This window comes from Heloderma suspectum, chromosome 6, assembly GCF_057233095.1.
Source record: "Heloderma suspectum isolate Gila_16-S chromosome 6, 16-S_ref, whole genome shotgun sequence".
NCBI classification, from domain to species: Eukaryota; Metazoa; Chordata; class Lepidosauria; order Squamata; family Helodermatidae; genus Heloderma; species Heloderma suspectum.
In genome coordinates, this window is record NC_139463.1 from 121,674,062 (window position 1) to 121,697,305 (window position 23,244).

At 45.2% G+C, this 23,244-nt stretch overlaps 1 protein-coding gene across 1 annotated transcript; it reads right to left on the reverse strand.

Moving 5' to 3' along the window:
• Positions 1–1,444: 1,444 nt before the first annotated feature.
• Positions 1,445–12,087, reverse strand: LOC146342935 (vomeronasal type-2 receptor 26-like). Its single transcript, XM_084808083.1, has 5 exons — positions 11,803–12,087; positions 6,942–7,802; positions 6,021–6,248; positions 4,880–5,006; positions 1,445–2,346 (listed from the first exon to the last, which is right to left on the reverse strand). Exons 1-5 carry the CDS (start codon positions 11,836–11,838, stop codon positions 1,445–1,447), a joined length of 2,154 nt encoding a protein of 717 aa, XP_084664209.1. The 5' UTR covers positions 11,839–12,087.
• Positions 12,088–23,244: the final 11,157 nt, after the last annotated feature.

Consider the following 23,244-nt stretch of genomic DNA (forward strand, 5'->3'; position numbering starts at 1 on the left):
CTAGGTGCAGCTGAAATTTGATTTTTCCACAAAAACTCTGACAGCCAAAAGTGATAGCTCTCGGCCCCACTCCGCTGCCACCTCCTGCCTGCTCAGCTGTCAAGGACTGCTAGCCATCTCCTGCTCATGAGGAGGAGACAGCTAGAGAGGTGGGGTGTGTGTGCTACACCTCCACCTCCTCCTGCCTGGGTGAGTCACAGAGCTTTTTGAATATAAGTCTATGTGCACACACTATGTGCATTTGCCCCCCCAAACTCTGTGGCAGGATGGCCTGCCGCCACCCCGCCAGCCCATGGATGCCCCCTGGGACAAGACTCACCTAGGGTGGATCTTTGGGGCGGTGGTGGCTCTGGCAGCGGCTCCAGCGGTGGCGGTGTGGCAGCTGGTCTTCCCACCGGCTGCCGCTGCCACCATTTCCACTCTTGTAAAAAAAAAGGGAAAAAAAAGAAAAAGAAAGACATGATAGGCTATGTAAAGATTTATGTAGCCTATCATGACTAGGTTTAAAAAAAACACGACGTGATAGGCTACGTAAATCTTTACCTAGCCTATCATGGCTGGGTGGGTTAAAAAAACCAACAACCGCGTACGCAAATGGCAACGGCGACGGCCGCCGCCATTTGCGTCCCTTACTTTTGCCCTCTTGATCTACGTAAATATTTACGTAGACGATGATGGCGAAAATAAAGGGGAACGCAAATAGCATAGCGGGCGCTATTTGCATCCCTTTTTGATTCCCCGTTTTAGCCTACGTCAATACACGTTTTTTGGGTTTTTTTAACCCACCCAACCATGATAGGCTATGTAAAGATTTACGTAGCCTATCACGTCTTTTTTTTTTTTAACCTAGCCATGATAGGCTATGTAAATCGTTATGTAGCCTATCATGTCTTTTTTTTTTTTTTTACACAAGCCTGGAAATGGCGGCCCCAGCAGCCAGTCAGAAGACTGGCCGCCACCGCCGAAGCCGCCGCCGAAGCTGCAGCCAGAGCCACCGCCGGAGCTGCTGCCGGAGCCGCCACCGCCCAGATGATCCGCCCCAGGTGAGTCTCGTCCCGGGGGGGATTCATGGGGGGGCAGGGGGGGCAGGCCATTCTGCCACGGAGTTGGGGGCCGAATGCACTGGCATTCGGCCTCACTGAGATCCGTGGCAGAATTCTCTGACATCCCTATGCAAATGCCTGTAACATCACAGACATAGCCCTGTTAAAGCCCCCATTTGTATAGAAGGGAATCCTATGGAAAAGAACAAGCAGCCATTTGAGTGGCAAATGATGATTGCTGAGGGAGCGAACACCCATGCACTTGCACAACTTGGTGAGTACTGAGGCGGGCAAGGGCTGGGGCTTGCAGACTTGTGCTGATGGGCAGGGGTAAGCTGGCTATTTCACACTGTGCTTTGAGCCCCAACCGGGCACCAGTGCCATCCCTAAACACAGGCTACTCAAGACTTTCTTCTTATTAGCTGCTCCTTATTGTTCAACTCAGGCCTCAGCAAAATAATGTAGCATTTGGGGAAAAAGATACACCCCAGTAAGCTGGCACTAGAGGCTAAGATAGAGAAGATCTCCACACCTACTGTGTATTTCCCCTTGGTGCTCAGGTAGGTTGGAACAAAAGATAACCAAACACTGCAAAACATCAGCATACTGAAGGTGATAAACTTAGCTTCGTTAAAACTATCAGGCAACTTCCTAGCAAGGAAAGCCACTGTGAAGCTGATGATGGCCAGAAGTCCCATGTAGCCCAGGACACAGTAAAACATGATGACAGACCCTGAATTACATTGCACAATTATTTCCTTAGTCACCGAGTGCATGTCTAAATCTGGGAATGGGGCAGAGGTTCCAAGCCATACCAAACAAATGCCAGCTTGAATGAGGGAGCAAGAAAGGACAATACAGTTGGGTAGTCGTTTCCCCACCCACTTCCTTACAATGGACCCTGGTTTGGTAGCCATGAAAGCTAGAAGGACAGTGATCGTTTTGGCCAAGACACAAGAAACAGACATAGAGAAGATGATGCCAAAAGCAGATTGTTGTAGAAAACATGTCACTTTCCCAGGCTGGCCAAGGAATAAAAAAGAAGAGAGGAAGCTAAGCAGCAGGGAGATGAGAAGTGTGTAGGTGAGATGCCGGTTGTTGGCTTTGACTATGGGGGTGTCTCTGTGCTTAATAAAAGTTCCTATCACCAGCACTGCGATCAGGGAGAATAAAACAGCAACTGAAGCTAAACTGATCCCTAAGGGTTCTTCATAAGACAGAAAGGAGATACTTTTAGGGATGCATCCATCTTGGTTCTGGGTTGGATACTCATTTTCTGGACATTTGGAACAGCCAGCCATATCTGAAAAAAGAAAGGAGGCATAACAATCTCAACTCCACCATGTAAAACATAATAAGGATAAGAGCTTCAACCCTGTGGTGAAGATTTTTGGAGACATTCTGGTTAGGGATCTCAGATAATTCAGTGACGGATCTCGGTGAGGCTGAATGCCAGTGCATTCAGCCCCCCGAAATCCATCGTGGAATGGCCTGCCACCCCCCCACCCCCTGCGGATCCCCCCCCGGGACGAGACTTACCTGGGGCGGATGTTCCGGACGGCGGCGGCTCCAGTGGCGGCTTCGGCGGTGGTGGCGGCTGGTCTTCCGAATGGCTGTCTCTGCCCCCATTTGCAGTCTGTGTCTCCCCCCCCCCATAGACGTGATAGGCTACGTAAAGACTTATGTAGCCTATCACATCTGGGTTTAAAAAAAAAAACCACATACGCAAATGGCGGCGGCTACAGCCGCCGCCATTTGTGTTCCTTATTTTTTGCCGTCTTAGTCTACGTCAATATTTACATAGACTAAGACGAAGAAAAGAAAGGGGAACACAAATAGTGCCCACTACGCTATTTGCGTTCCCCTTTCTTTTCTTTGTCTTAGTCTATGTAAATATTGACGTAGACTAAGACAGCAAAAAATAAGGAACGCAAATGGCAGCAGCCGTTGCCACCGCCATTTGCATACGCGTTTTTTTCTTTTTTAACCCAGAGCCCTCCGCAGCCGGAAATCCGGCTGTGGACATCCCTGGCCTGGGCCTGGCCGGCTGCTCCACAGAGCTGCCACGGAGCACAGCTGGCCGTCAAGGATTCCAGGGGGGAGGACCAGATCACCTCCCCCACATCGAGGATTCCGGGGGGAGGGACGGAACGCCTCCCCCCCCATGGACAGAATCCACAGAAAGGTGAGTCACTTTCGTACATCCCTAATTCTGGTTCCAATGTACTGAGTTTCACTGACTGGTGCAAGGGATGTTGTGGGATTCCAAGAGGGGGGTGGAGCCTGGCAGACCCTCCCCCCAACTCAGCCTCCCAGCCTCCTGTCTGTGAACCACCGTCACTTCGCCACAATGTTCAGCTCCCTGGTCAAGCCAGTGGGCAACTCAGCACTGCTCTGTTCCTGCTTGCATGGTGAGTCTGCCAACCTTTAATCATGCTTGAATAGCACTGTTGTCATGAGCTAAAGAGTTGTTCACCATGTTCATTCCAGAAGGTGTGAACTCAGGCAATCTTGATCAATAATAGGTATGTATGAGAAATTAGTTTCACTTTGTATTTCATCAGGATTTTCCCATTTCTCGCCTTCTGGACTGAACACAAAAACAGACTCACACTTAATATGTGGTCAAAGTCCAGACATTTCCAAGCTTGCAAAGGGATGTACAGATCCAAATAATGTGTTCACCAGCATGCGTGCATTTGAAAAGTGTGCATGAAAAAAATATGTAGTTTTGAAAAGTGTGCACAAATACACTTAATTAATGGGAGAAGAATGTGTTCATTTCACAGATTCATAAAATTGATGAGTATTTTTGGAAATACATGGATAAAAGTATGCATGGGTTTTCATACAAACAAACAAGCAAGCAAGCAATATGATATGGAGTCCAGTCAGAACGAGCTTCAAGATGGAGTTTGGAGAACTTCAGCGAGCTCAAATTTGGCTGGTTCACATTCACACATGCCTTATCAAAAATGAACTGAAAGACATTTCTCATACATCCCTAATTCATTTCTATCACTCATATCATACTTACTTATCACTTGATGTCTCAGAGATAAATGTCTTGGCTGACAATACAGAAAATAATTGTGTTTGAAGTAGGGATGTCAGAGAATTCCGCCATGGATCTGGGTGAGGCCGAATGCTAGTGCATTCGGCCCCTGGAAATCTGTGGCGGAATGGCCTGCCCCCCCGCCCCCATGGATCCCCCCCCCCGGGATGAGACTTACCTGGGGCGGATGTTCCGGGCGGTGGCGGCTCTGGCGGCAGCTCCGGCGGTGGCTGGTCTTCCGACCAGCTGCCGCCACCACCATTTGCAGTCTTGTCGTTTTTTGTTTTTTTTTACAGAGATGTGATAGGCTTTGTAAAGACTTACGTTGCCTATCACGGCTGGGTTAAAAAAAAAACGCGTACGCAAATGGTGGGGGCTACTGCCGCTGCCATTTGCGTTCCTTATTTATCGCCATCTTAGTCTACGTAAATATTTATGTATACTATTACGACAAAATTAAAGGGGAATGCAAATAGCATAGTGGGCGCTATTTGCGTCCCTTTTTGATTCGCCCTTTTAGCCTACGTAAATATTTACATGGACTAAGACGGTGAAAAATAAGGAACACAAATGGCGGCAGCCATAGCCGCTGCCATTTGCGTACGCGTTTTTTTTTTTTTACCCAGCCATGATAGGCTACGTAAGACTTTATGTAGCCTATCACGTCTCTGTAGAAAAACCCAAAACGTTACAGGAACATCATCTTAACTTGCCATTTCATGAATACCCACTACTATTAGACTTGCATACCAGCATATGTTGATATACTTACATTGCCTACCAGTTTGATGGGAAACCTTCCCTTCTGGACATGGAGCACAATCGTAGCAGCAAAACTTCTCCCCTTCCTTCTTTCTCTTCTGATGACCAACCTGGCAGGAGTCACTACACACAGAAAGGGGACACACCTATTCATAAACATGAAATAAGTTTAGGATGGGGGAAGGTAGATTTTTTTGTGTTTGTAGGCTGACTGACAAACAAACAAAACAAACAAACAAACAGAACACCTGCAGGCTGGGTGGAAAACTGAAAGATCTGACAGCATGCTCTTGTGGCAGGCAGATGAGATAGATAGATGATAGATAGATAGATAGATAGATAGATAGATAGATAGATAGATAGATAGATAGATGGATGGATGGATGGATGGATGGATGGATGGGCGGGCAGGCAGGCAGGCAAGACAGAGAGACAGACAGACAGACAGACAGATGGAGACAGAGACAGAGACAGAGACAAGTTGTGTGTGTGTGTGTGTGTGAACAAACCTTTAACTTGTATGAAAAAATATAAGCATCTTTTCAAATGTTTTCAGGAACAGAGGTAGTTACCACTGTAATTCTACATCTGTCTTTAGATTTTTCATGTGGTACGTGGCACTGACTGGCTAGACATGGGCAAATCTTAAAATCTGTGTTTCACCGCATCTCTCCTTTCTGCAATTGCAAGCCCATTTCAGCCTGCCTTTGCATCAGTTTTTGAATGCGGCTGAATTGGTCACAAAATAGTCCACACAAAAATGCACATGCCCTTTGGTGTATATTTTTTCCTAATGTGCAGAAATTAACTAATGTGCACAAATTGTTGTACACAATTTTCCTAGTTTTTTTGCAAGCATTTCCCCCAAATACAATGCATTTTTGTGCACACTTCCCCTCAATATACACATTCCTACTTTCAATCAAGATCACAAAATTGTGAAAAGTGTGGTTATTGATGCAGAACTTCATTCCAGTTGACTTTAGGTGGATCTGAATTTGGTGTTTGTACAAAAAGTTGGCCTTGACAAATTTCATCCACATACCTAATGAGTGTATTACAGAGCTCAATCGCCCATGACAGGATAACTGTATGCATCAAAAGAATTCTCCCTCCTCATAATGGAGTAGCCCTCAAGAAGGATACCCCAGAAAGCACACCTGGTTAAAGCTCCTGTGCCACTCAATTATATCTTCATTAATGATGAATTCTTTCCCTTCAAGAGCATTGGGATACACCCTTCCAACTTTGACTCTATGGAAGGAGTTGTTTGGAAAAGTGACCATGTTCATTATATCAAACCCAGTTACCATCTCCCTCTTGTCATTAAATGATATGGTTTCTCCAATGGAGTTGTTAAATGAAATGCCTTGAAGAAATGGATGGAGCTAGTTGAAAAAAGGAAAGAAACAAACACACAACATACAATACAACATGACCAGTTGGTATCTAGTATCTACCTTCCATGAACAGAATGAATCCCCATGGCACACAGTGCCACATTCAGCAGGGTCCCCGATCCCTCTGTGTAGAATATTTAGCTTACTAGATATTTTTTAATTATTCATTCATTTATTTATTTATTTCTATACTACCCAATAGCCAAAGCTCTTTGGGTGATTCACAGAATAAAAACCACAAAGTGCAGAATAAAACAATATAAAATATTAAAACTTTAAAAACACAAAATAACAGTACAACAAGAATAAAACCCAGCAGCCTAGATAGGTTCTTGTGGTGAAGTCTACTTCCATTAGCCCAGCCACATGCACCACAATCTGAATCTAACCCATAATTTTTATGCCACAATTTCCATGAATGTTTCCCTGCTAATAAAGCTTTAGGAAGTTTCCTGTAACATATATGCAGCCTAGATCTGTAGTGGAAGAAGGCAAAGCGTTGCTTTCCTTTGTCTAGGCTCCAAGAAGGAGGACATTTGGAAAATTATACCCTATGTTAAAAAAGAAGAAGAAGCCAATTTAACTTGTTATTATTCATGGAGGAGAAAGGGTGATGCTGTTTCACCATACACTGATATATTCAGGGTAATGAACAAGGCCATTTCATTGTGGAGACATTACCTGCCAAGGCTGGAGATGAGGAAGCTCATGTCTTTTATCTTTGTCTATTGTTCTGTCTTGGGATCTAGATAAGATGACGTCATGCAAAGTATGTGCTATTGCATAGATGGCATTATAGACACTGTAGCTGTGGCCAGTCATATGAATTTCAAAAACAGATTCAGAGAGGTTCTCCAGCCTCTCCTCCCCAGTACATCTTTTATCACCCTTTGTTGGCATGCTGGGATTTGAAAGTGAGCAGTCAAAGGCTTGTTCCCAGAAGTCCTTGAGAAAACCATCTCCTTGTGTCCAGTCAGGTGTTATGTTCTGAAGATATGTCAGGAATCCTAGAGGTTTATCAGAATGAATGGCAAAGGAAAGAGTCCCTTGGAATATTTTAAAATCCCAATTTATAATGCCCATTACTGTAAAATCAGTCTGGGCTGTCATAATCCATACCTTTCCGATAGTTGTAGTTTCATAGTATTCGGGATCTGCTATGTTCACTAAGGTGCTCAGCCACATAATGGTCAAAGTTTCATCATAGATGACACATGCTCTCGCTTTCCTATCCATTAAAGGTAGACATACATCTGCGGCCAAACCATTTAATCCATTAATGTCAAACAAATGGCCTTGTTTTGGGATCCTTGCTGCAAAGGCTGAACAGATTCCGTTCTGGGAAAGCAATGACTCCATGGCCTGCAAGAAATGTTCTCCACTCTCATCGTCTATAACAAAGAGGCCAACCCACATCCATCTGAAATGCTGAAGCAAGTGGATTATCCCCTTATACTGATAGGCTTCATTTGGAACCATGCGATAAAAGGAAGCAACCTCCATTGTATCACTCTCTGCTAGGGCAAATGAGCCATAGGTGAGCTAAAAGGGAATGGTCATATCCTTTAGAGGGATTAAGATGTGTATTGCATGTATATGTAAGCGCCCTATTATGCAATTAATAACAGGTGAAGCAAAATCCTGCTCTGACTGTCTGTCTGGGGTAAGGTTTACAGTGTTAACATTGAAAGATTTTATATTCTATAATATGAGAATTATCACTGCCTTGTTGTGGCGAAGGGGCTTGCGTAACTCAATGAAGCCATAAGCTATGCCGTTCAGGGCCACCCAAGACGGACAGGTCATGGCAGAGAGTTCTGACAAAATGTGGTCCACTGGAGAAGGAAATGGCAACCCACTCCAGTATTCTTGCCAAGAAAACCCCATGGAACGTATCACAAGGCTAAAAAGATATGACGCCGGAAGATGAGCCCCTCAGGTCAGGAGGTGTCCAATATACTACTGGGGAAGAGCAGAGGGTATTTCCAAGTAGCACCAGAAAGAGTGAAGCGGCTGGGCCAAAGCCGAAAGGACACTCAGCTGTGGATGTGTCTGGTGGTGAAAAGAAAATCCGATGCTGTAAAGAACAATGTTGTTTAGGAACTTTGAATGTCAGATCAATGAATCAAGGTAAGCTGGAGGTGGTCAAACATGAGATGGCAAGACTGAACATCGACATATTGGGGATCAGCAAACTAAAATGGAAAGGCATGGGCGAATTTAATTCAGGTGACCATCATATCTACTATTGTGGGCAAGAATCCCTTAGAAGAAATGGAGTAGTACTCAAAGTCAACAAAAAGGTGGGAAAAGCAGTACTGGGGTACAATCTCAAAAATGATAGAATGATCTCAGTACGAATCCAAGGCAAACCATTCAACATCACAGTAATTCAAGTCTATGCCCCAACCACTGAGGCCGAAGAAGCGGAGGTTGATCGGTTCTATGAAGACCTACAACACCTTCTAGAACTAACAACAAACAAAGATGTCCTCTTCATCATAGGGGATTGGAATGCTAAAGTAGGAAATCAAGAAATCACCAGGATAACAGGCAGGCATGGCCTTGGTGTACAAAATGAAACAGGACAAAAGCTAATAGAGTTTTGCCAAGAGAACATGCTGATCATAGCAAACACTCTTTTTCAACAGCACAAGAGACGACTCTACACAAGGACATCACCAGATGGTCAATATCGAAATCAGATTGATTATGTCCTTTGCAGCCAAAGATGGAGAAGCTCTATACAGTCAGTCAAAACAAGACCTGGAGCTGACTGTGGCTCAGATCATGAGCTTCTTGTTGCAAAAATTTGGCTTAAATTGAAGAACGTAGGGAAAACCACTAAACCATTCAGGTATGACCTCAATCATATCCCTTATGAATATACAGTGGAGGTGAGGAATAGATTTAAGGGATTAGACCTGATAGACAGAGTGCCTGAGGATCTATGGACGGAGGTCTATAACATTGCTCAGGAGGCAGCAACTCAATCCATCCCAAAGAAAAAGAAATGCAAGAAAGCAAAGTAGCTGTCTGAGGAGGCTTTACAAGTAGCTGAGGAAAGAAGGGAAGCGAAAAGCAAGGGAGAAAGGGGAAGATATATCCAACTGAATGCAGATTTCCAGAGAATAGCAAGGACAGACAACAAGGCCTTCTTAAATGAACAATGCAAAGAAATCGAGGAAAACAACAAAATGGGAAAGATTAGAGATCTCTTCAAGAAAATCGGAGATCTCAAGGGAATGTTTTGTGCAAAGACGGGCATGATAAAGGACAAAGAAGGCAGGGACCTAACAGAAGCAGATGAGATTAAGAAGAGGTGGCAAGAATACACAGAAGAACTATACAGGAAAGATCTGAATGTCCCTGGTAGCCATGATAGTGCGGTCACTGAACTTGAGCCGGACATCCTCGAGAGTGAAGTCAAGTGGGCCTTAGGAAGCATTAGTAACAACAAAGCTAGCGGAGATGACAGTATTCCAGCTGAGCGATTTAAAATCCTAAAAGATGATGCTGTTGAAGTGCTGCATTCAATATGCCAACAAATGTGGAACACTCAACAATGGCCGCAAGACTGGAAAAGGTCAGTTTACATTCCAATTCCAAAGAAGGGCAACGCCAAAGAGTGTTCAAACTACCGCACCATTGCGCTTATTTCACATGCCAGCAAGGTGATGCTCAAAATCCTACAAGCTAGGCTTCAGCAGTATGCGAACCGAGAACTACCGGAAGTACAAGCTGGGTTTCGAAGAGGCAGAGGAACTAGAGATCAAATCGCCAACATTCGCTGGATCATAGAGAAAGCCAGAGAATTCCAGAAAAACATCTATTTCTGCTTCATTGACTATGCTAAAGCCTTTGATTGTGTGGATCACAACAAACTGTGGCAAATTCTTAAAGTGATGGGAGTACCAGACCACCTTACCTGTCACCTGAGAAACCGGTACGAGGGTCAAGAAGCAACAGTAAGAACCAGACATGGAACAACCGAGTGGTTCAAAATTGGGAAAGGAGTACGACAAGGCTGCATATTGTCACCCTGCTTATTTAACTTATATGCAGAGTACATCATGAGAAATGCCGGGTTGGATGAATCAGAGGTCGGAATTAAGATTGCTGGGAGAATTATCAACAACCTCCGATATGCAGACGATACCACCCTAATGGCAGAAAGCGAAGAGGATCTCAAGAGCCTCTTGTTGAGGGTGAAAGAGGAGAGTGCAAAAGCTGGTTTGAAACTCAACATTAAAAAAACGAAGATCATGGCATCTGGCCCTATCACTTCCTGGCATATAGAAGGGGAAGAAATGGAAGCAGTGTCAGATTTTACTTTCTTGGGCTCCAAGATCACCGCAGACAGTGACTGTAGCCTTGAAATTAAAAGACGCTTGCTCCTTGGGAGGAAAGCTATGGCCAACCTAGACAGCATAGTCAGAAGCAGAGACATCACCTTGCCGACAAAGGTCCGTCTAATCAAAGCTATGGTTTTCCCAATAGTAACATATGGCTGTGAGAGCTGGACTATAAGGAAGGCTGAGCATCGAAGAACTGATGCTTTCGAAGTGTGGTGCTGGAGAAGACTCTTACGAGTCCCCTGGACTGCAAGGAGGTCAAATCAGTCAATCCTAAAGGAAATCAAGCCTGAGTGCTCATTGGAAGGACAGATCCTGAAGCTGAAGCTCCAATATTTCGGCCACCTAATGCGAAGAGAAAACTCTCGGGAAAAGACCCTGATGCTGGGAAAGACTGAAGGCAAAAGGAGAAGGGGACGGCAGAGGATGAGATGGCTAGATAGCATCACGGATGCAATGAATATGGACTTGAGCACGCTCCGGGAAGGATCACAGGACAGGAAGGCCTGGCGTGGTATGGTCCATGGGGTCACGAAGAGTTGGACACGACTGAACGACTGAACAACAACAATATGAGAATATGATGAAATGTCAGACAAATCGTCATGGTAAAGAAATCTGCTAGACGCATTTGTTCTCTATCTGAAGCCCATGTGCAGTTTAAAAGGAAACCCCCCCCATCTTTCTTCTTCCATCTGTCAAAAACTAATTTTCTGTTCATCCCAACTCTTCTTTCTTAAATACAAAACCACTCATACAATTTATTTTAATTGTTTTTAGAGAATATCTATACTGTTTTTTTCTGGGGGTTTTTTTCTTTCTTTTTAAAAACATGCTTTGCCATAGTACTTCACACAGTGAAATCATGATAAAATAAAACCAATCAATGCAAACTATAAACAGTGATAAAACACTACAATGCCATTACAATGGGCAATGATCCCAGTCAGGAAATGCATGGGCAAACAAATGTGTCTTTTGTTGTCAGAAGAAACACCTCATAATAGGAGTCTGTCTAATCTCAGTAGAAAGATCATTCATTCCACATGGTGGGCGCCATGAAAGAGAAGGCCCTCCTCCACATCCTGGCCAAAGAAACATCAATATGTGATGGTGTCATGAAAAGAGAAGGGTTAATGTCATGTGTGGTTTGTGAATGCTCCCACTTCTCTATGAACAGATCTTACCTGTGGAATCTTGTAGATACTTAAAATGTCTTCCATACGGAAGGAGATATCAGATCCTAGTGCACCGATGGCACCTATTAGGTTTTTCTGGGTACCACATTTGTAGTTGGGGACAAATCTGTGCGATTTAAACAGCAGGTCCAGTGTGGTCCAATAGGTCAGCCTTGCATCGTAGTAGCTGTCGTAGATGTGGTGCCCGAGTGTAACATTGGGCAAGAACTTGGGATTCTCGTTGATCTCATTGATGGCAAATGCTAAGGCCAGGATGTGCTGGTAGAACTTTGTCACCAAGCTACAAATGAAGCACTAAAGATTATTTCAGAAGATAATTCTATGACATATCATTTTTACATAGCACAGGAGCACTCTAGCTTTAAATATGGCAGTCCAGTTCTCATAGTGGTGTATGGAACTCACCATTCAGAGTCCACCGGGGGGGTCCACGGGGGGGGGGAAGCAATCCGTTCCCCCCCCCCGGACTCCTCCCTGGCCTGCTTCTCTCTGTGGCAAGTCTGCGGAGCTGCCGGACAGCTCCGTCTGCAGCTGGACTGCCGGTCTTCAGACACAAATGGCATCTGGCATAGCAGAGGCTATTTGCGTCCCTGCTCTTTGCCATGATAGGCTACGTAAATCTTTCCGCAGCCTATCACAGCAAAAGGCAGGGATGCAAATGGCATCCACTACGCTGGATGCCATTTGCATCTGAAGTCAGGCAGCAGCAGATGGGACAGGCGGCAGCGGATGACAGCAAATGGATGGCAGCAGGTGGGATCTGGCTGGTGCGGATTCCCCTGGGTGGCGGAGGTGAGTCTTTTGTTCCTCCGTGGACTCCGGGGGGCTGGATTCTAAGAATCCAGCCTCATTGGAGGCCATGGCGGAATTCTCCGCCATCCCTAAATTCTCAGCCCAAAACCACACAAGCATCATCTGCTTTCATCATTGTTAGAATGAAGGAGAAACTACAGAACCATTATGGTAATCAGAGACTGGGAGGAATTGATCAAACACACCTTTTTGAGAGGTAGTATGAAGAGTAGGAATGTATGGCTCTGCTCTTGGTGTTTTTGTTATTGTTATTGTTAGAATATTAGTGGCTGGAAACCAGAGGCACAAATCTCATAGGGACTGTGAGCAGTCACAAATAAGAGAAAAATGTTGTGCCTAATCTATTATTCATTCACTCACTCACTCACTCACTCACTCACTCACTTACTTACTTACTGACTTGGGGCATTTATATAACACTAAATATAACAAAAGCTCCCAGTGGTTCACAATATTAAAAACAAAACATTAAAACACAGCATTAAATAGTAAAAACACTTCCAACTACACTTTTTTTTAAAAAAGGAGCAGTAAAATGGAGCAGTATAATAAAGTTTACTTGCAGCCCAGGGAAAGCCTGGATGAACAAGTGTGTTTCCAGGAGGCATTTGTAAGATGCCATGTTTTCTGCCTCCCAAACTACCAAGAGAGGGGTTTTCAGATAGGGGTGTATGATACCCCACTTACCTGGCTATGCCAGGTTCTGCCGGTGGGGGGAGGCGCTCCGTGTCTCCCCCTGGAATCCTGCCCAGCCGGCTCCACTCTGCGGCCAAGCCGTGGAGCCCCCGGCTGGCTCCGGTTGCCTGCAGCCAGACATCCGGCCTCTGGGCAGCCCTGCACGGACGCAAATGGTGGCTGTCGTAGCCGCCACCATTTGCATCCCTGTAGCGAGCTGTAATAGGCTATGTAAATATTTACGTAGCCTATCACGGCAGGGGGAAAACCCCAGCATACGCAAATGGCGGTAGCCGGCGCCATTTGCATATGCTCAGTTCCCCCACCACCACCGTGATAAGCTACGTAAATACTTATGTAGCCCATCACGGCCTCTGCAGGGACACAAGTGGCGCCCCTGCATTAGCCGTGATAGGCTATACAAGTATTTACGTCGCCTATCACAGATGAAGAGGAAGACATAGGGATGGCGGAGAATTTCTCCCCGAATCTCCGGGAGGCCGAATGCCAACGCATTCAGCCCCCCGAAATTGGTGGTGAAATTCTCCGCTGGCCCCCCACCCCCCCCCCAGGATGGGACTTACCTCGTGCGAATGTCCCTCTCGGCGGCGGGTCCCGGCAGCGTTTCGGCAGCGTTTTGGCAGGGGCGGCGGCTGGTCTTCTGACCGGCTGCTGCCGCCGCCATTGCAAAATAAAAAAGGAAAGTAAAAAACAAACAAACACACCCGTGATTGGCTACGTAACGATTTACATAGCCTATCATGGCTAGATTTCCAAAGTCAGCCATGATAGGCTAAGTAAATTGTCAAGCAGCCTATCACGGGTGACTTTGGAAAAAAAAGCGCGTACGCAAGTGGCGGCACCCATGGGGCACCGCCATTTGCATTCCTTAGTTTGGCACATCTAGTCTACGCAAAGATTTACGTAGACTACGGAGAAAATAAGGGCAACACAAATAGCATTCCCTTATTTTCGCCGTAGTCTACATAAATCTTTGCGTAGACTAGACGTGCCAAACTAAGGAACGGAAATGGCAGCGCCCCATGGGTGCCGCCATTTGCGTACGCGCTTTTTTTCTTTTTTTCAAAGTCACCCATGATAGGCTACGTGATGATTTACATAGCCTATCACGGGTGACTTTGGAAATCTAGCCGTGATAGGCTATGTAAATCGTTACGTAGCCTATCACCGGTGTGTTTGTTTGTTTTTTTACTTTACTTTTTTTTTCGCGGCCGAGTAGACAGGGCGCTCCTCCCCAGCCTGAATTTTGGCGGCGAGGGATGGGGCGCCTCCCCCCCGGCCTGAATTTTGGCCGGGCGAAGCAGGGCGCCTCCCCCCCCCTCGCCTGAACTTTGCGGGGAGAACCGAAGCGCCTCCCCCCCACCGTGAAGCAAGCTGCGGGACCAGGTAAGTCCCTTTCATCCACCCCTAGGAAGACACGAATGGCGGCCACAGGACGGCCGCCATTCGCACAGCAGCGCGGACGGGAGCAGGTAAGTGCTCCGTTTTGCATGCCTTTCGTGGGGTGGGGGCAGCGGGCACTTTGTCCCGCGTGCCTTTCATGGGTTGGGGGGGCTTTGTTCCATGATGGTTTTTTGGGGGCTGAACGCACTGGCATTCGGCCTCACCGAGATCCATCGCAGAATTCTCTGAAATCCCTATTTTCAGATGGTGGGTCCCCCTGCACAGAGGGTCTGCTTTCTGGATATTTCATGGTGACACTGACTCCATTCATTTGGGAATGACCAGCAAGGCCTCTTCTGCTGATCTTTAAGGTCACCTAGGTGGTTTGCTACGGGAAGCAGGGTATAAGGGAAGGCGGTTTGCTAGGTATCCTGGTACCTTGTTTTTAGGGCTTTGTATGATAAGAACATATATCTGTACATGGCTCAGTAGCCAATAGGCTTCCAATTCATTTCTTCTTACACAGGTGTTATGGGGCATAGCTAGGTGTCCCAGTAAGCACCCTAGCTGCTGCATTCTGCTTCTGAACCATGCACGAGGGCAGCCTGACAATGAGTGCATTGCAGTAATCTAATCGTGAGGTCACCAGTGCATGGGTCACCATGGTTAGGCTATCCCTAACCAAAAACAGGCATAGTTTGTGATGGTAAGGGCTGCAAAATTATCTTACTTTTCTGCCTCCATTCTTGGGATGTACAAATCCCTTATCTGGCTCCGTTCCAGGGCATCTGCAGTGTAGGGGGAGGCGATCCCTCCCTCCCCCCAGAATCCTCCACAGCCGGCTCTGCTCTGCGGCGAGTCTGTGGAGCCGCTGGCTGGGGCTGCCTGCAGCTGGACCTCCGTCCACTTCCAGGCTGCAGCCACAAATGGCGGCTGCCATAGCAGCCGCCATTTGTATCCCTGCATTGCCGTGATAGGTTACGTATATAGTTACGTAGCCTATCAAGAAAAGAGCAGGGACACAAATGGCATAGCGAATGCTATTGCGTCCCTGCTCTTTGCTATGATAGGCTATGTAAATAGTTACATAGCCTATCATGGCTAAAGTAGAGAGGGAAATGGCCGCAGACCGGGGCAGCCATTCGCAGCCACAGACGAGGGCAGCAGACGGCTGACAAAAGGTAGGGTGCGTCCCGGGGAGGTTTTGCGGGGTGGCGGGGGGGATTGCTCCATTCCGCCACGGACTCCAGGGGATTCTTTAGAATCCAGCCTCACCGGAGTCTGTGGCAGAATTCTCTAACATCCCTACTCCATTGCATCCTTGAAAAGCCATCCGGCAGAGCTTTTTTTCATTGGTGAAGGAATTGTTACATCTAGACAGTCAGAAGGATATAGGGCAACCTTCAGAGGTGTGCTATGAGAGTGTGCTAGTCATGTAGAGGGTAAAGTATTCACTTTGACCTAGAGAGCATCATTGATAGGCTTTCAGACTAGAGGAGGTCTGGTTTTGTGGGAACAGTTTCTTTTGCTGAGGCCTGAGGTTGTGTACAAGGAGTTTGGAGAAGCTTTCTGTATTGCATGTATTATCAATCCATAGCACTCTTGGCTTCTTACATCTGGATGAAGGTGATTTATTGTGTGGGTCCAGGTTATTACTGCCTGACTGAGAGAGAGAGAGAGAGAGAGAGAGAGAGAGAGAGAGAGAGGTGCCAGCCGTATTGGGATTTGGGGTGAGGTATCCTCAGTGTGCTCTACTTCTCAGTGACCTCGGAATCAAATGAAGTTGTGGAAGTGCTGATTCATTCTCTGAACCTTGTAATGGGATGGATGCAGGCCCATGAAATGATGCTGGATGCTGACAAGATGATGGATCCTGACTCTGGGAAATGAATAGCGATCTGCATTGTCACTAGAGGTCCAAGTGGCCTTGCTAACTTTGAGCACATTTTACCAGCATCACCTGATTTGCCAACTGCAGCCTTTTCTAGTCAGAGATAGGCTGGCCACCATGATCCTTGCTCTCATAACTTCCAGGTTGGATTACCGTAATCCATTGCACATATGGCTGACCTGGAAAATTGTTGACAAACTTTAGTTGGTAAAGAATCTTTCTGATACAATTCTGGCATCCTGAAGGGATTACATTGGCTCCCCATATTCCACTGAGCCCCATTCAAGGAACGGGTGCTGAACTTTGAAGCCCAAAATGACTTGGGGAACAAATACTGAAGGAATGCCTCTTCCCATAACCCTCCTGCCCATTCATTAAGAACATCAGGGCAGGCTCTTCCCTGAATTACATTATGGGGAAAAGTTCATCATGCATATACAAAAGTAAGGGCCTTTTGTGTGGTTGCACCCCAGCTCTGCAATGCAATCCAAAAGGAGTTCCATCTGGTGCCAACTCTGTATTCTTTCTTGAGCCAAGTCAAATGCATTTTTTATTGCTGTCCTAATTCATTACACTCAGTTTTGTTGTATTGGTTCGATTTTTATTGTTTTAATATGTTCTTTGTATGTTTGTTTCTTTTAAAAAATCAAGTGGAACACATACTTTTTATTTCATATATACTGGTGTATATATGAAATAAATATATTTCATATATATTGGTGAAAGATCTGTCTTGGCTTCCACTTTGTTCAGTGCTTTTAGACCTCATTGCCTTTTCTTTCTTTTTACAATTGAATTCTGCATATTTGCATGCTCATTAGTTTTGACAGAGACTTCTTTACCTTCGCTATATTCTTCCTCTGTTTTCACCACTTTGGTACATCATGTTTTCTTGTCACCTTCATTGAATTGCCCATACTGCGTTTGAGAATGCTCAGTCCTGAATTATGGATTCTAATGTTTTCAAGCTCACATACATAAGGAAAGAAAATATGTGAATGAATACTTACACGGGGAGGTCAAAGCCAAGCTCCTTGGAAGGGTGTTTCTGGAAGGAAATTGTGAAGAAAATGTAAGTGATCTGAGAAGCAATCCCACCAATGATGAAGTCTCCGGGCCGATACCACTCGTGTGGAACAGGGAGGGGATTTCCATGACATTTTGTTTTATCTGCTTCATGTGCATGGTTTGGCAACAGAAACAGCAACACCACTAACACCACCATGTGAGGGCAGAGTTTCTGTCCAGATCAGATCCTTCTGTGTCCGTCTGCAGTCCTATCATAGAATCACAGAATCATAGAATCGTAGGGTTGGAAAGGGCCTATAAGACCACTGAGTCCAACCCCCTGCTCAATGCAGGAATCCAAGTCAGAGAATCCCTACCACTAGCATCAGCCTAGTATTAAAAAGCTACATTGCATGGCAGGTGACTATGTCAATACAAATCATAAAGAGACACACATCTATGTTCCCTTTGATATCAACACCTTTCCAGTACTGAAGTACACTGATTTAAGGCTGTGAACATGCAGTGGTTACACTTCAAACAGACAGAGCCCTGCCTGCTACTTTCCCCTCATCCTGGCTGCTAATGGCACAATTCCTGGGGTGGATAAGCCCTTTCAGTTTTGTGTTGGGGTTGTTGTTTTTACCTTCTAGAAAGCCACATGTGGTTTTCTAGAAGAAATCAAAAGCTTCAGATAATTGCAAGGGAAATAATAATGACTTCTGCAAAGATTAGTCTCTGAAGACATAATTGGTAGTAAACAAGTCATGTCCCCCCCCCCACTGCCACTGTTCCTTATGGACCCATCTATCAGAGACAGATTGAAGGTGATCTCAGCAAGCCACGAAGAAGCACAAAGGATGGCAATGTATGTAGCATGGGAAGAAGGCAGAAATGTTTCTCAAAAAGTGTAACATTTTATTTGAACCCAACATGTTTGGGAAATACTTTCCTTCTTCAGGAGCAGTCTGAGTCCATATGCTCCAGAGCTTTAGGTCTTCCAGCAACAATTAGAGAAAGCCCCAAATGTGGTGGGCTCAGATAAAATTAGCGCTTTTATGAGGATTTGTGTCTAACAGTAAGCCAACACCAATGGAAGAGGTGGGCCCTGAGATAAAGCACTGTGAAAAAGAAAACATCTTTGGATTGGAACTTGCAGTGAGACCATTAGCCTCCTTCCATTATAAGAAGGAGTGTGCAAATAAAATCACAGTCATCATGCACACACCCAGATCCCCTGATTTTTTCTGAATCAGTCCATTTTTGTTACGGATTCATCCAAACTGATGCACATTCCTACTTTTTAGGTGCATGCAGTGTACTCTTCTATTTTTGAAAGTGTTGGGAGAAAACCCAGTTGCTATCAGCACGGGACATTGATCAAATGAAAAAAAAGGAGTCCAAAATTCTGTCTCCTTGACCAACTGATGTAGTGAGAGCAATATCTATTTCCCAGTTCTATCCTTTGTTAAAGGCTGGTTCACACCTGCATGCACATCACTTGAGGTTTTGCCACTTTGTGGCTTGCAGACAGATGTCTGAATTGACCTCCATGGATAATTATTGCATCTGTAATGAACTCTTTGCCAACATATCCCATCTGGTTTCATAGCCTGAGAAATTGCCATGAACTAGGTACACTTTGTGGGCACTCCTGGATTCAGCTTTGTCATGGAGTCACAGCTGGCCTCAGTGGCAAGAACACTTCCTTTGTGCTTAGGCAGATATGGCCTCTATGCTGCTATTTCAACAGAGTTAACCTAGCCTCACCCTCTGGTAACCTTTTTGCTTTCTCTTTGCTTTCCCTCAGATTTGGGGGGTGGGCATATCTTAGACATGCCCACCTGAGACAAAATGACATCAGGGGCTATGGACTTTTCACACCAGGGGACATGGCTACACACCCCTGACAGCATTCAGCCTGTGGAGAAGTGTGTGGGGGACATTTTCCCCACACCCCATTGCAAATTAACGGAGTCATTTTTTTGTACTTCACAGCTTTCGTTCAGTCAGCTCTCCGATCTCCAACTACCCAGGGCCTTCTAAGACCGCCACTCAGAAGTTAATGTAGTGAAGACTGAAGGAGGTGTGGGGGTGTCCTGTTGGAACTGGTGTCCACAGGGGCTTGTGGGGTGGAAGGCAGGACAGCTAATAATTAGAGGGGCAAAGGGGTCCTTTTTGGTGAAGACAAAGTTCTGTATCTCTGTAAAGGACGTAGTTGAAAAGTAGCCTGATATATGCCTATGTTTAAGAAGATTAAGTATTCTATTATGAAATATAGTGAGGCAGAAACTCTCCAGGAATGGCAAGTGCTAGGATGATTATGTTTCTCAGCTCATCCTGATTCAGGTGGATCCGAAGAAGGCTGGAAGGATTTTCTGAGTTCATCTAAGGGCAACACCCAGAGGAGATGAAACCAAGACACATTGAGGGTTTTCAAGGTGGTTGGAGGATAACTCTAGTCTTCCTCTCAAGAATGCTGATGATGAGAAAAACTCTTCCCTAGCTGTCATGAGGACTTGGGGTTCTACTTCTACGTATGTCAGGGTTAGTAGATGTGGTAGACACCTCTGCTTCTGAGGCCAAACCAACTATCCTGGGACTATAATCTGGCGCAGTGGGATGCAGAGCAGGATGGTGGCTTGAAATATGCATGTAGAGGACTTGAACTAAAAACCACATCACTCAAGAATAACCAGTTGTAGTAGATAACCATGTGCTTTATTCTCCATTGCTCAATCATACAATTTTTAACATACATTTATTTGGGACACCTGAGGGGTTAAAATAGAGTAGATTAGCATATATGGTGATAGTCTTCAAACTTTTCATACCTCGTATTCACCTTCAGCCCACACGTGCATTTTGGGATTCACTTCCAAGTATTTATTTATTTATTTTACACTAAATTTGGTCAGAGTCTTCTTTTTTTTTTACACCAATTTTGGTGAGAGACTTATTGTTGTTGTTTTTTTTACACCAATTATGGGGACAGCGTTGCTAAACATACTTAGTGAAAATCATGCTGTAAACATGCACCGGACTGTGCTTCTTTGGGAGGCTTTGTTGTTGTTCAGTCGTTCAGTCGTGTCTGACTGTTCGTGACCCCATGGACCATAGCACACCAGGCCTTCCTGACCTGCGCTCTCTCCCGGAGCATGCTCAAGTTCATATTCATTGCATCGGTGATACTATATAGCCATCTCATCCTCTGCCATCCCCTTCTCCTTTTGCCTTCAGTCTTTCCCAGCATCAGTGTCTTTTCCAGAGAGTTTTCTCTTCGCATTAGGTGGCCGAAATATTTGAGCTTCAGCTTCAGTATCTGTCCTTCCAGTGAGTACTCAGGGTTGATTTCCTTTAGGATTGACTGATTTGACCTCCTTGCAGTCCAGGGGACTCGTAAGAGTCTTCTCCAGCACCACACTTCGAAAGCATCAATTCTTCGGCGCTTAGCCTTCCTTATAGTCCAGCTCTCACAGCCATACATTACTCCTGGGAAAACCATAGCTTTGATTAGACAGACCTTTATCGGCAAGGTGATGTCTCTGCTTCTTACTATGCTGTCTAGGTTTGCCACAGCTTTCCTCCCAAGGAGCAAGCATATTTTAATTTCATGGCTACAGTCACCGTCTGCGGTGATCTTGGAGCCCAAGAAAGTAAAATCTGTCACTGCTTCCATTTCTTCCCCTTCTATATGCCAGGAAGGAATGGGGCCAGATGCCATGATCTTAGTTTTTTTAATGTTGAGTTTCAAACCAGCTTTTGCACTCTCCTCTTTCACCCTCAACAAGAGGCTCTTGAGATCCTCTTCGCTTTCTGTCATTAGGGTGGTATCATCTGCATATTGGAGGTTGTTGATAATTCTCCTGGCAATCTTAATTCCGACCTGTGATTCATCAAACCCAGCATTTCTCATGATGTACTCTGCATATAAGTTAAATAAGCAGGGTGACAATATGCAGCCTTGTCGTACTACTTTCCCAATTTGGAACCACTCGGTTGTTCCATGTCTGGTTCTGACTGTTGCTTCTTGTCCCTCGTACAGGTTTCTCAGGAGACAGGTAAGGTGGTCTGGTACTCCCATCACTTTAAGAATTTGCCACAGTTTGTTGTGATCCACACAATCAAAGGCTTTAGCGTAGTCAATGAAGCAGAAATAGACGTTTTTCTGGAATTCTCTTGCTTTCTCCGTGATGCAGCGAATGTTGGCTAGCAATCAGTAAATATCATTAAAACAAAACAACAAATCCTCAAAAAAACCTCAGACTTGCTTACAAAAAAAAGTTCAGAGTCGTTAAAAAAAATAACATGGTAGATCGTCACAGGAGAAGAGTCATATCAGTTTCATCTGGTGTTGAAAAAGGAACATGTAGAATTAAAGGGTCGTTGCCTGGCATGCTTGGTGTCAGGGGCCGGCATTTGGGGGGACCTAGACTCCCTCCCATTGCTCCTCTTCCTTCTTGTAGCTTTTTGCTTACCTGTCCTGTCTTAGAATATAAGGAAGGACAAGAGCAACGGCGAGGAATGACAATGCCCGCTCAGCTTGCCTCTCCTTCTGGACCATGGTGCAGGTTGGCTCCAGAGGGAGAGGAGAGATGCATGGGCATTAGTGAGAATGGCAAGGAGGGGGTCCAGTTGAGGACATCTTGCTTAAGAGCTCTGCTTCCCCAAGCCCCACCAGAAAATCTCCTTTTGCCTGGTGCAGTAATGGTAACAGGGTAGGCATTCCATAGAAAGACAAAAATGTCCTATCCCTGGTTGCTTCCTGCCTTTCCTCAGAGGGTAGGTTAAAATGGAAAAGGGTCACACTCACAAGAAGTAGTGATGGCCCCACTTTGGATGGCTTTAAAAGGGGATTGGGCAAATTTCTGGAGGAGAAGGCTATGAATTGCATCTAGTCCTGAAGGCTTTATGCACCCTCCAGTATCAGAGGCAGTGTGTGTGTGTGTATATATATGTATATATATATACATATGTATTTGTGTGTGTATATATATATATATATATATATGTATGTGTGTGTATATATGTATATATATATGTGTGTGTGTGTGTGTGTGTGTGCGCGCGTTTATATATATATATATATATATATATATATATATATATAGTTGCTGGGGAACAGGAGCTGGAGGGTGCTTTTTACCAGTTTCCCGCAGGCAGCTGGTTGTCCACTGTGTGAACGTAATGCTGTACTAGATGACATTGGTCTGATCGAGCATGGCTCTTCTTATGCTCTTATGTTCTTATCTGACCAATAATTATATCAATTCATAGGCAGGCATATGTGTAAAAAAGATCTCCTTGAGATGTCCTTGACATGGTGAGGCAGGAGTGGGGACAGTCTGATCCTCCAGAACATGCTAGACTGATGCTCCTATCATCCCTGACCATTGGCCAAGCTGTCTTGGGCTGATGGGACCTGGATTCCAACAACATCTGGAGGGCCACATGTTATCTACCCCATCTGCAAGGTTTTAAAGGTAAGACTGGCTTTTCTTAACAAGACTGTTTCAAACTCCCTTTGCAGCTGGGAGGGTGGTCACTTATCTGAAAACATGAAATACACCTTTATTGATATATTGGTTTTCATTACTACATTCATGTGTGGCTATGAGAGAAAACCAGCTGTAATTGCT